The sequence below is a fragment of the Haematobia irritans genome, chromosome 3 (assembly GCF_050003625.1).
Source record: "Haematobia irritans isolate KBUSLIRL chromosome 3, ASM5000362v1, whole genome shotgun sequence".
Classification (NCBI taxonomy): domain Eukaryota; kingdom Metazoa; phylum Arthropoda; class Insecta; order Diptera; family Muscidae; genus Haematobia; species Haematobia irritans.
The window spans coordinates 167,990,034-168,004,229 of NC_134399.1; the positions used below are offsets into that span (position 1 = coordinate 167,990,034).

Genomic DNA, 14,196 nt, shown 5'->3' on the forward strand with positions numbered 1-14,196 from the left:
AAAATTTTATTTCTATAGAAATTTTTTTTCAAAATTTTATTTCAATAGAAAATTTTGTGAAAACTTTTATTTCAATAGAAAATTTTGTGAAAAATTGTATTTCTATAGAAAATTTTGTCAACATTTTATTTGTATAGAAAATTTTGTCGATATTTTATTTCTATAGAAAATTTTGTCAAAATTTTAGTTCTATAGAAAATTTTGTCAGCAATTTATTTTCATAGAAAATTTTGTCAAAATTTTATTTGTATAGAAAATTTTGTCAAAATTATATTTTTATGGAAAATTTTGACAAAAATTTATTTAAAAAAAATTGTCAAAATTTTATTTCTATAGAAAATTTTGTCAAAATGTATATTTCTATGGAAAATTTTGTCAAAATATATATTTCTATAGAAAATTTTGTAAAAATTTTAATAATACAGAAATTTTTTTCAAAATTTTATTTCTATGAAAAATTTTGTCAAAATATATATTTCTATAGAAAATTTTGTCAATATTTTATTTCTATAGAAAATTTTGTCAATATTTTATTTCTATAGAATATTTTGTCAAAATTTTATTTCTATAGAAAATTTTGCCAAAATTTTATTTCTGTAGAAAATTTTGTCAACATTTTATTTCTGTAGAAAATTTTGTCAACATTTTATTTCTATAGAAAATTTTGTCAAAAATTTATTTCTACAGAAAATTTTGACAAAATTTTATTTCTATAGAAAATTTTGTTAAAATTTTATTTCTATAGAAAATTTTGTCAAAATTTTATTTCAATAGAAAATTTTAGCAAAATTTTATTTCTATATAAAATTGCTGGAAGGCTCGAACAAAAGCTACTTGTTTCTTTCAAGTCACATATAAAACAATCATATTATTACGCTTAAATTCCATCACGACAAGGTTATTTCTGAATGCAATGGATAAAAATGCTTTTGTAAACTTGTAAACAATAAAATTAACTATTATTGGATTACATCTGTTAGCTCTCAGATGAGCGATTTAGAAATGATAGTAGCCAGAAGTTGGTTGCATCATATATCAGCCGCACTGTAATTTGCAACAAACTATTTTAAAATTCTTTATCCATTAGAGACAAATAGGATAGCTTTTGTATTTAGGATAATCCAAACGAGACACCAAAATATTACGAACGGCTTGTAAATCAGAAATATGGATATATCTCCCGGGAATATTATATCAATAGGCCGTTATGTTAGGCTAAGGTTTAGAAAATTAATTATAAAACCATAGAAAATCAAATCGGGATTAAGCATTTTCACCTAGTAAGTATAGAAACAAAAATTGTGTTCCCTCTTTGGAACCAAATAAACCATTTTTGTCAGTGACTCAATATCTACTCGTATAAAAAAAAAAAAAAAAAAATTAAAATTAAAATTAAAATTAAAAAAACAAAATTATATAGGCCAACTTACTTTTCAATAAAAGTTCTACTTGTCCTAGAAAAAGTCTAACCACTTGGCTTTTTTTATTTAGTGGTCACTTTAATGTGTTTAAAAAACTACTTTTGTTTTTTTGACTTTGACTCTGTCTTTTAAGTTGGCCACATTGGAGTACAGTTAAAAAACTACCACAGAGAAACAAACAAAAAAAAAAATACACTCGCCAAACCCCCAAAGGCAGGCTTTAATTGTCTTGAATGAATGCGGTGTGTAAAGTGGCTTTGCCATAAACCAGAGAACTCAAACAAAAACAAAAAAAAAAAAAAAAACGTTACCTCAATTTTCAACCGGAACTGACAACAACGAGTTCTCAGTGCAACCAATCAAAGTGAATTCCGGTCAAACTTTTCTTAACAAACTTTTGTGTAATTTTTGAACTTGTTGGTGGGGATGCTGGTTGACTATGGTTTTTATTTATTTATTTATTTTGTTCAGAGTGAATACAAAAAATAAACAAAAAAAACAACGAACTCTAAAGATTCCCTGTCATTTTCATTTAGATTTAATTTCGATTTACATGGTATATCGAATTTCCCCCCTTTTTTGAGGGAAAAGGCTCTACGCCTACCGTAATACGACAGTGTTATTGGCTTAACATTTCAGGGTATCCTTCAAAATGGTAAAAAAAAACAAACAGCTTAAAAGCTTTTTAATATATTTTGACATGTTTAATATACGCCCCCAATTTATTTTTATGTACAAGTTTTGTGCAACACCTCCTTAGCCACATTGTTAGATTGAAATGTGAGTGTGAAAGGCCATGGCAAAAACTTAACATTTTGACCTGATATCCTCTACATCTCTCCATTCCGTTAGTCCTTCGACCAAAATGTTTATCCATACGAAAATCATTGGTAAACTTTTGAGCAACATAAGAAACCACTAAAGTTGCCAATGGAGAAAAATATCATAAACACTCTTGACTGGGTAAAGAGTTTTGGAAATATTGGAAAGAAACAAAAAAAAAAACATTAATTGTGAAAGAAGAGTGTTAAATCATCATGATTTATTGTTTTTTCTTATGTTTGTTTGTTTCAAATAGTATACATGAATTCAATTTACCAATCATTTATTCATTTTAATTCAACATGAAAATTGTTTGAAATTACTTTGAATTCAAGTCTTGATATTGAATCTCTATTTTTGTATCTCATACTGGCATCCCTACTACCAATATCGTAAATGTCATTCTTGATTCTCTACTTACAATATTTTCGTTTTTGTTGTTGCAACACTTTGGGGCAACGATCAACATATACATAATGTAAACACAAGCTGACATACATACATATGTACATATATTATAACTGTCTCTTCTTTTTGTATTATTAGAAGTTTGAAGTTTGGCAAATAATAAATCATTATTGAAAGGTGTTGAAAGTGAAACGATCGTGTTCTTACTACAGTGGGCCAATAGTGATTTTTATAGAGACATTCTAAGTAATTAGAAGTGTGTTCGAATAACTCTTTCATAGAGACATTTAATTAATGGGAAAAGGTGTTTGAGTCAATTGTGTTATAAAAAAAACTCTTGCGTAGAGAAATAAACTAAATAGAAAGTACCATACCTGTGGGTCAAACATTGAGTTTTCTAAAGTAAAGGAAAATATTCGAAACATAAAGTGAAGCATCTTACCAAAGTGTTCCATAATAAAATTAAATTTTTGATAAAAGTGGAAGCTGGCTCTACTACTACCATTTGTTTGTTGCCTGAAACTGTGGAAGCTTGTAAGTTGTAAGTTGGCCCAAATACAAGGTAAAGTTTTATTTTATATTTCAATACAATTTGCATACCCAAACCGAACCATTGGGTTAGGAATTTGTCCCATTACATATTGGACAAATTCCAGGGCTGTCAAAACAGGCAGTCCTTAAACATTGGCGACCGTGACAGGACAAATATTCAGTGGCATTGTAACATTTTTTAATATTCTGAATTTAATAAAATTCAGTAGCGAGTGTCTCAGTACCACGAAAACCCATTTGTATAATTCGTGCGGTTACATAATCACTGACAACGTTATTGGAATACATTTGTTTTTGCCCCTGGAAATTTTACGCCATTTTTAAATTGCATTCGGTAATATTTTGTGCCGCGAATAAAATCATTTATGTTATTGGCCCACATCGAATTTCCACCATTTTCTTAATTTTGATTTTTCACATATTGGATTGTTGTTGGAATTTCAAAGGGCAATCACATCGCATACATTGCAATCCTCACATAGGAAATAAATTGCCTCGGTGAATTTTTTTACAACAACATTCAAATTATAAATCATATTATATTGATTCTGTCTCGAAATTTAAATTTATTGGGAAGTATATTTTCGGAGTTTTTGTATACATAATTTTGAACTAAAAAAAATATACAATGCCAAACGGTGAAGAAATAACACAGCCAAGCCCATCGCTTGAAGAATTAAAACAGCGTCGTGCCTCATCGAAAGGTAGTATGACCCGAATCAAAAATGTTGTCGAAGGAAAAAATATATTGTCTCATACTGAGTTAGAATGTCGATTAGGCATTATTGAGTCATACTACAAACAGGCTTCGTATTATCAGAACCAAATTGAAAGGCTGTCTCCTCTAGACGATGGTAGGGCTGATATAGATGAACTTTACATCACTATTAAGACCAAAATTTTAGATCTGATTGGTAGTGGTAGACGGCATAGTGTTACTGAACAATCTTTTTCTGTCCCTCAACACTCATCAAGTCGTCTTCCTAACTTGAAACTTCCTAAGTTTGATGGAAAGTATTTAGAATACAAAAATTTTATAAATACTTTTAACAATTTAGTCCATAAGGACCCAAATATTCCAGTGACGGAAAAATTCAACCATTTACTTTCGTGTCTCAGTGGTGAGGCCTTATCAACAATTAAAGCGTTTCAAGTCACAGATGAAAACTATCAGAGTGCCCTCGACAGACTCAAAGAGAGGTACGATAATGACACACTGATATTTTTGGAAAACGTAACATCAATGTTTGAAATTTCTAAATCAAGTAAACCTGTCCCAAAGCAATTAAGAAATATTGTAGACACTATATCAGCCCTTTATAGTTCTCTGAAATCACTTGGCTCATATGAACAAATTTGTGACGCATTCATAATTCATTTGGCAATGAGCAAAGTTGACCCTGAAACAAAACAGAAATGGGATGAGTTTATTGATTACTCGAAATTACCTTCGTGGACTGATTGCTGCTCTATGTTGGACAGACGTTGTCAACAACTCGATGCACAGTGCCGAAGAACATCTAAACAACAAAACCCATCTACCTCATCGAATTATTCACATAATAATCAACCATCGAAGCAACACTCATTGCTGGCGAAAAATATGACTCAAGAAATAATTTGCAATCATTGCTCAAAATCTGGTCATTTTATAACAACTTGTCAACGATTCATTGTTTTGCCTCCAAATCAACGAATGGAGCAAGCAAAACAACATAAACTTTGTCTCAACTGTCTTGCAAAGGGACACATGTATATGCAGTGTCCATCTCGATATTCATGCAGATTTTGTAAACAAAAACATCACTCGCTTTTACATAAGCAAGAGGAGCAAGAAGAAACTCCGACTACGTCATCTGCCTCAACTCACGGTACATTTCGACAAAATTCTGACTCACAAATAAGTAATGTTATTTTAGCGACTGCTTTGGTTTTAATTCGAGATTCTGAGGGGAATTTTAGAATGGGGAGAGCACTTCTTGATTCTTGCTCTCAAGTAAATTTCATAACGGAATCTTTCTCAAATTCACTCAATTTACGGAAATCGAAAAATCCTATAGATATTTTGGGAATTGGTGCTTCTGGTGTAAAAGTTTCATACAAAACACAAAGTACTGTCCGATCTCGATTAAATAATTTCGAATTGTCCCTCGATTTCTTAATTTCCCCAAAGATAACTGGGTATCATCCTGATGAGAATTTATCGATAACGGATTTCAATCTACCCAACAACATTGAATTAGCTGACCCTGAATTCCATCGTAGGCGTGGTATCGATATGTTACTTGGTGCCGAGTCATTTTTCTCACTTCTTTCTGTGGGACAAATTCGTCTTGGGGAAAATCTACCGACTTTACAGAAGACACTGTTAGGGTGGATTGTTTCCGGAAAATATACAAGTAATCATTTGAATCGACCTTCAAAAACAAGTTATGTTGTCTCAGAAGATATATTTTCAAAAATCAATAATAATGTTGAAATGTTATGGAAATTAGAATCTGTTGAAGGCAAACGCCAACCATTTTCATTGGAACAACAGGAATGCGAAAATCATTTCATTAAAAATGTATCGGTCCAAAATGATAGAAGAATCATTGTGAGATTGCCTCTTAAGGAAGACCCAATGGTTCTTGGTGATTCAAGAGACATAGCTCTTCGTCGTTTTCTTTCTATTGAACGAAAATTAAATAAAAATTCTGAATTGAAGGAACAGTACTCAAAGTTTATGAAAGAATATGAAGAGCTAGGACATATGTCTCCAATAGAAGAAAAATCGATTTCTTCTCCAAACTATTACATTCCCCATCATTGTGTTTTACGACCTCAAAGTGTCTCGACCAAACTTCGTGTGGTTTTTGACGCATCATGCAAATCCTCATCTCAATTGTCTCTTAACGATATCATGATGGTTGGTCCCACAATTCAAAATCAGTTACTAATAACTTTGCTGCGCTTCAGATGTCATAGGTATGGCCTTACAGCCGATATTGAAAAAATGTATCGGCAGGTATTGGTCCATCCTGATGATAGACATTTGCAACTGATTTTATGGCGTGATCATTCTACCAGTCCGATTAAAACATATACCCTGAATACTGTCACATATGGAACTGCATCTGCCCCATATTTAGCAATACGAAGTCTTCATTATGCCGCAGAACAATTTCCCAATTCTCACGAATGTGGCAAGGCTGTTGTCACAAAAGATTTCTATGTTGATGATATGATTACTGGTGCTGATGATTTGCATACATTGCAACCCATCAAAAAGGAGGTAACAGAAATATTGACTCATTCAAATTTCTCTCTCTCAAAATGGCATAGTAACTGTCCCAATTTAAACTTGATTGATACTGGTATAAAAGAGGTTCGAATTGACGATGATTATACTAGCACATTAGGAATATCGTGGTACACCTCAGATGATACTTTCCGCTTTGAATTTCGCCCATCAAAATCGTATTCGCATAATACGAAAAGAACAATTCTGTCTCTTACATCTACGCTTTTTGACCCAATGGGGTTAATCAGCCCTCTAATCATTAAATCAAAAATTTTGCTACAGAAACTTTGGATTTTAAAATGTGATTGGGATGAATCTGTGCCTCAAGAAATTGATAGTGCTTGGACTAATATTTTGGCTGATTACCATAATCTACCCCAATTAAAAATTTCTCGATTCATTCGTTTAACCAATTTGATTGATCTTCAAGTACATGGATTTGGAGATGCCTCTACTAAAGCGTATGGTTGTTGTCTCTATTTCCGATGCATCGATTCATTCGGCAATGTTGTTACAAATCTGGTAGCTTCAAAATCTAGAGTTGCCCCACTAAAAACAAGATCTTTGCCCCGGTTAGAATTGTGCGCATCACATTTACTTGCAATTTTTTGGAATCAACTAAAAGATCATTTCAATTTTTCAATTTCAACAATAAATTTTTGGTCTGACTCGCAAATTACATTACATTGGATCAGAACTCATTCATCAACTTTATCAACTTTCGTCGGTAATAGAGTTTCTGAAATCCAAAATTTATCAAATGATATATATTGGCAATATATACCTACAGACCAAAATCCTGTAGACTTAGTGTCACGAGGATGCTCAGTTATCGAACTGGAGAATTCTAATTGGTTTTATGGCCCATCGTTTCTACGATCTTCCGAATCTGAATGGCCACCGTTTGATGGTCCGAATGTCAGCGAAGAAGAAATGACGATAGAAAAAAGGAAAACAATTTTACTCGCGCAACAAGAAGATGTGCCATATATAGTTCAAGCGGTTCACAAATTTAGCAACTATTTGAAATGCCTCAGAATTTTCTCATATATTTTCCGATTTCAGTCGAAAAAAACTTAGAAACTGCCTCACTATATCTCCTGATGAACTGAATCATTCACTTCACCGTATTATTTGGGCGATTCAACGTCACTATTTTTCGAATGAAATTAAGCAAATAAACAATTCTGGGACTTTACACAACCATTTATCGTCTTTGGCTCTCTTCATACAAGAAGTTGATGGAGTCGAATTAGTTCGTGTTGGAGGTCGACTTCTAAATTCCGACTTACCTGAAGATATGAAGTTTCCATTCCTCCTGCCTAAATCTGACCCATTTGTTAAAGTTATGATAAACCATTTTCACCAATCAAATTACCACGCTGGCCCTAGAGCTCTGGTGTCGTTAATACAACAACAATTCTGGATCATCAATTGTCGCTCGTTAGCAAGACAAGTGGTTTATAGCTGTATACATTGCACTAAATATAAGCCAAAGCTTTTGACTCAGGTGATGGGAAATTTGCCAAAGGATCGTGTATCTGGCTCTCGCCCATTCCAGGTTGTTGGTGTTGACTTTGCTGGTCCGATTGCAACGTATCTCAGAATTAGAGGAAAAACGCCGTACAAATCGTATATAGCTGTTTTTGTCTGTTTTGCGACAAAAGCAGTCCACCTCGAAGCCGTTTCCGACCTTTCAAGTGATGCTTTCATAGCAGCTCACAAGCGGTTTATTGGTCGAAGAGGTCTCCCATCCAAAATATATTGCGATAATGCTACAAACTTTATTGGCGCTGAGTCAAAATTAAAGGAATTCCACAAACAATTCCACTTAGAAGAAACAAAATCCAAAATTGAATCATTTTCTGTCTCGAAACATATTCAATTTATATTTATCCCTCCAAGAGCACCACATTTTGGCGGGTTATGGGAGGCGGCGGTCAAATCGGCTAAGGGTCACTTGTTTCGCACTCTTCCAAATGCACGACTCACATTTGAAGAATTATCCACAGCCTTAGTGGAAATAGAGGCCGTTATGAATTCTCGCCCAATTTCTCCAGCTTCAACTGACCCGAATGATCTTCAAGCCCTTACACCGGGACATTTTTTAATTGGTTGCCCTTTACTCAGTTTACCAGAGAGGAAAAATTTTGACCCAGATGTCTCTCATTTGCAATCATGGCAAAAAATTTCTGCAGTGAAGTCGCACTTCTGGCGCAGATGGCATAAAGAATATTTGGCTCAACTTCAACATCGTTATAAATGGCAAACCCCGCAGCAAGATCTTAAGGTTAATGATATGGTCATCATCCATGAAGATAATGTCCCACCGTTGAAATGGACAATTGGACGTGTAACAAACATTGTCTCAGGTGATGATGGTTATGCTAGAGTTGCAGATGTGCGAACTCCAACTAATCTACTCAGACGTCCAGTGGCAAAGTTGGCGAAATTACCAATTGATTGAAACCAAGGGTTTCAATGGGGCCCGGCATGTTAAATCATCATGATTTATTGTTTTTTCTTATGTTTGTTTGTTTCAAATAGTATACATGAATTCAATTTACCAATCATTTATTCATTTTAATTCAACATGAAAATTGTTTGAAATTACTTTGAATTCAAGTCTTGATATTGAATCTCTATTTTTGTATCTCATACTGGCATCCCTACTACCAATATCGTAAATGTCATTCTTGATTCTCTACTTACAATATTTTCGTTTTTGTTGTTGCAACACTTTGGGGCAACGATCAACATATACATAATGTAAACACAAGCTGACATACATACATATGTACATATATTATAACTGTCTCTTCTTTTTGTATTATTAGAAGTTTGAAGTTTGGCAAATAATAAATCATTATTGAAAGGTGTTGAAAGTGAAACGATCGTGTTCTTACTACAGTGGGCCAATAGTGATTTTTATAGAGACATTCTAAGTAATTAGAAGTGTGTTCGAATAACTCTTTCATAGAGACATTTAATTAATGGGAAAAGGTGTTTGAGTCAATTGTGTTATAAAAAAAACTCTTGCGTAGAGAAATAAACTAAATAGAAAGTACCATACCTGTGGGTCAAACATTGAGTTTTCTAAAGTAAAGGAAAATATTCGAAACATAAAGTGAAGCATCTTACCAAAGTGTTCCATAATAAAATTAAATTTTTGATAAAAGTGGAAGCTGGCTCTACTACTACCATTTGTTTGTTGCCTGAAACTGTGGAAGCTTGTAAGTTGTAAGTTGGCCCAAATACAAGGTAAAGTTTTATTTTATATTTCAATACAATTTGCATACCCAAACCGAACCATTGGGTTAGGAATTTGTCCCATTACATATTGGACAAATTCCAGGGCTGTCAAAACAGGCAGTCCTTAAACAAAGAGAAACTATGCAAAGTAAAAAAACAGAATATTTGTCAATAATACTAGCATACAAAAAATCAAAAGTTAAGAAAAAAAAATATTAAAAAAAAATCCAAATTATTTAGAGATATTCTAAAAACATATATATGCTAAAAAAATACATAAAATGTTATGGAAAACAATTATAAAGGGTGATTTGTTAAGAGCTTGATAACTTTTTTTTTTAAAAAACGCATAAAATTTGCAAAATCTCATCGGTTCTTTATTTGAAACGTTAGATTGGTCCATGACATTTACTTTTTGAAGATAATTTTATTTAAATGTTGACCGCGGCTGCGTCTTAGGTGGTCCATTCGGAAAGTCCAATTTTGGGCAACTTTTTCGAGCATTTCGGCCGGAATAGCCCGAATTTCTTCGGAAATGTTGTCTTCCAAAGCTGGAATAGTTGCTGGCTTATTTCTGTAGACTTTAGACTTGACGTAGCCCCACAAAAAATAGTCTAAAGGCGTCAAATCGCATGATCTTGGTGGCCAACTTACCGGTCCATTTCTTGAGATGAATTGTTCTCCGAAGTTTTCCCTCAAAATGGCCATAGAATCGCAAGCTGTGTGGCATGTAGCGCCATCTTGTTGAAACCACATGTCAACCAAGTTCAGTTCTTCCATTTTTGGCAAAAAAAAGTTTGTTAGCATCGAACGATAGCGATCGCCATTCACCGTAACGTTGCGTCCAACAGCATCTTTGAAAAAATACGGTCCAATGATTCCACCAGCGTACAAACCACACCAAACAGTGCATTTTTCGGGATGCATGGGCAGTTCTTGAACGGCTTCTGGTTGCTCTTCACTCCAAATGCGGCAATTTTGCTTATTTACGTAGCCATTCAACCAGAAATGAGCCTCATCGCTGAACAAAATTTGTCGATAAAAAAGCGGATTTTCTGCCAACTTTTCTAGGGCCCATTCACTGAAAATTCGACGTTGTGGCAGATCGTAAGTCTATTCATGATGAAATGTCAAAGCATACTGAGCATCTTTCTCTTTGACACCATGTCTGAAATCCCACGTGATCTGTCAAATACTAATGCATGAAAATCCTAACCTCAAAAGAATCACCCTTTATATGCCCGTTAGTTAGGTCGAGCCGAATATTTAATACCCATTACCATGAATCAAATATAATAGCGTCTTTGTAAAGCCTTCTCTTCGTAGCGGGTTAATTGATTTAATGAAACAAACTGGGATCCACCGTGGTGCAATGGTTAGCATGCCAGCCTTGCATACACAAGGTCGTGGGTTCGATTCCTGATTCGACCGAACACCAAAACAGTTTTTCAGCGGTGGATTATCCGACCTCAGTAATGCTGGTGACATTTCTGAGGGTTTCAAAGCTTCTCTAAGTGGTTTCACTGCAATGTGGAACGCCGTTCGGACTCGGCTATAAAAAGGAGGTCCCTTGTCATTGAGCTTAACATGGAATCGGGAAGCACTCAGTGATAAGAGAGAAGTTCGCCAATGTGGTATCACATGGACTGAATAGTCTAAGTGAGCCTGATACATCGGGCTACCACCTAACCTAACCTAACCTAACCTAATGAAACAAACTCCTCGAGAAGATTCGTTCAAGAGGTACGCTTCAGGAAGCTATATCCAATTTTTACTGATACAAACCAAATTTGACATATCTCTTTATGAACCTAAAATACCCCTTGATTTCCTATTTCAGCAAATCGGATAAACATTGCGTTGTCTGGAAGCCCAAGAAATCAAATCCGGAGATCGGATTATATGAGGAATATACCAAAACCGATTCACACTATATTTGACACACCTATTTGTGAAGCCAAATAAACTACAGATTTAAAATTTTAAGCAAATATGATAAAAAAAAAACAAGTATATACGGCCGTAAGTTCGGCCAGGCCGAAGCTTATGTACCCTCCACCAAGGATTGCGTAGAAACTTCTACTGAAGACTGTCATCCACTATCGAATTATTTGGGTTGCGGTAACAATTGCCGATTGCAAGGTATCTTAAACCTTCCTAACACCGTAATATATACCACATAGTCCATACGTGGTATATATTAAACCTAAAAAGGCCGATTAAATACGTATATAATTAAGTTTAGAGTTTCTATAGAAATAAAATTTTGACAACATTTTCTATAGAAGTAAAATTTGGAAAAAAAATTTCTATAGAAATAACATTTGGATAATATTTCCTATAGAAATAAAATACTGACAAAATTTTCTATAGAAATAAAATTTTGACAAAATTTTTTATAGAAATAAAATTTTGACAAAATGTTCTATAGAAATAAAATTTTAACAAAATTTTCTATAGAAATAAAATTTTGACAAAATTTTCTATAGAAATAACATTTTGACAATGTTTTCTATAAAAATAAAATTTTGGAAGATTATTTTTGGCTCGAGTGGCAACCATGATTATGAACCGATAAGGACCAATTTTTGTGTGATTGGGGATCGCCACTATATAACTATAGACCGGGGATCTGGGGACCGATTTTTATGGGGGCTATATATAATTATGGACCGATATGGACCAATTCTTGCATGGTTGTTAGAGACCATATACTAACACCACGTACCCAATTTCAACCGGATCGGATGAATTTTGCTCCTCTAAGAGGCTCCGGAGGTCAAATCTGGGGATCGGTTTATATATAATTATGGGCCGTTGTGGACCAATTTTTACATGGTCATTAGAGAACATATACCAACACCATGTACCAAATTTCAGCCGGATCGGATGAAATTTGCTTCTCGTAGAGGCTCCGCAAGCCAAATATATAATTGTAGACCGATGTGGCTATATATAATTGTGGACCGATGTGGACCAATTTTTGCATGGTTGTTAGAGACCATATACTAACACCATGTACCAAATTTCAGCCAGATCGGATGAAATTTGCTTCTCTTAGAGCAATCGCAAGCCAAATTTGGGGGTCCGTTTATATGGGGGCTATACGTAAAAGTGGACCGATATGGCCCATTTTCAATACCATCTGACCTACATCAATAACAACTACTTGTGCCAAGTTTCAAGTCGATAGCTTGTTTCGTTCGGAAGTTAGCATGATGCTCAGATCGACTCAGAATTTCACCACGACCCAGAATATATATACTTTATTGGGTCTTAGAGCAATATTTCGATGTGTTACAAACGGAATGACAAAGTTAATATACCCCCATCCTATGGTGGAGGGTATAAAAATTGGTTGTCTAGATGGCAATGAGAATATGGAGATCAGTCTACGAGGGCGGTTCGGAAACTTCTTAGCCTATCAATGAAAGAGAATAGTTAGTTTTTCAAAAATATTTTTATTTTTCAATATAATCTCCTGAAACTTGAATATACTTAGTCCAACGCTTTTCTAGCAATTCTATTCCTGGATTAAAATAGTTTTCCTCAAGGTCTTCAAAATAGTGGTTTACGACTGTTCTCGTAATTACATCTTCTTTTGAGGTAAAACGCTTGCCAGCAAGGATTTTTTTTAGATTTGGGAACAATTAAAAGTCACTGGGAGCTAAATCAGGAGAATAAGGTGGGTGGTCAAGCAACTCGTACTATAATTCGTTGATTTTAGCCATATTTAAAACACTCTTTTGCGCTGGTGCGTTGTCATGATGAAAAATTATTTTTTTTGTGTTGTAAGCCAGGACGTTTTTCTCGAATTTATACATTTAATTGATCCAAAAGGTTGCAGTAGTACTCTGAATTTATTGTTTTACCCGTTTGCAGATAGTCAATCAATAGAATACCTTTGAAGTCCAAAAAAAAAACGTTGCCATAACCTTACCATCCGATTTAATTGTTTTTGCCTTCTTTGGGGCACTTCCTCCAGCTTCAGTCCATTGTTTGGATTGTTCTATTGTCTCTGGAGTATAGTAGTGGATACATGTCTCATTAACAGTTATGAAACGACGCTTAAAATTCATTTTATTTCGCTTAAAACGATCCAAAGAAGTTTGAGAAATGTTCATTCTTATGCGTTTTCGATCGACTGTTAACAAATGCCGCACCCATCTTGCAGAAAGCTTTTTCATCTGTAGTTCTTCATGCAAAATTAAATGGACTCGATCATTTGAGATGCCCATGATAATAGCAATTTCACGCACTTTTATTCGTCGATCATTTAATACCATATCATGCACTTTGGCTACAATTTCTGTTGTTGTTGCTGTTTTTGGACGTCCACTAGGTGGTTCATCTTCAATGCTTGTACGACCACGTTTAAATTCAGCAATCCAATTTTTTACTGTTGCATATGAAGGAGTACTTTCACCTAACACATTCACCATATCATTATGAATTTCT

At 34.1% G+C, this 14,196-nt stretch overlaps 2 protein-coding genes across 5 annotated transcripts in view; one reads left to right on the top strand and one right to left on the bottom strand.

The window, feature by feature from the left end:
- The window catches only part of Fur2 (furin-like protease 2), a 797,201-nt gene that overhangs the window by 579,288 nt on the left and 203,717 nt on the right, over positions 1-14,196 (bottom strand). The gene's annotated exons all lie outside the window — the stretch shown is intronic.
- LOC142231278 (uncharacterized) lies at positions 3,832-8,953 on the top strand. Its single transcript, XM_075301893.1, has 3 exons — positions 3,832-5,769; positions 5,818-7,058; positions 7,552-8,953. The coding sequence occupies exons 1-3, from the start codon at positions 3,832-3,834 to the stop codon at positions 8,951-8,953; spliced, it is 4,581 nt and encodes a 1,526-aa protein (XP_075158008.1).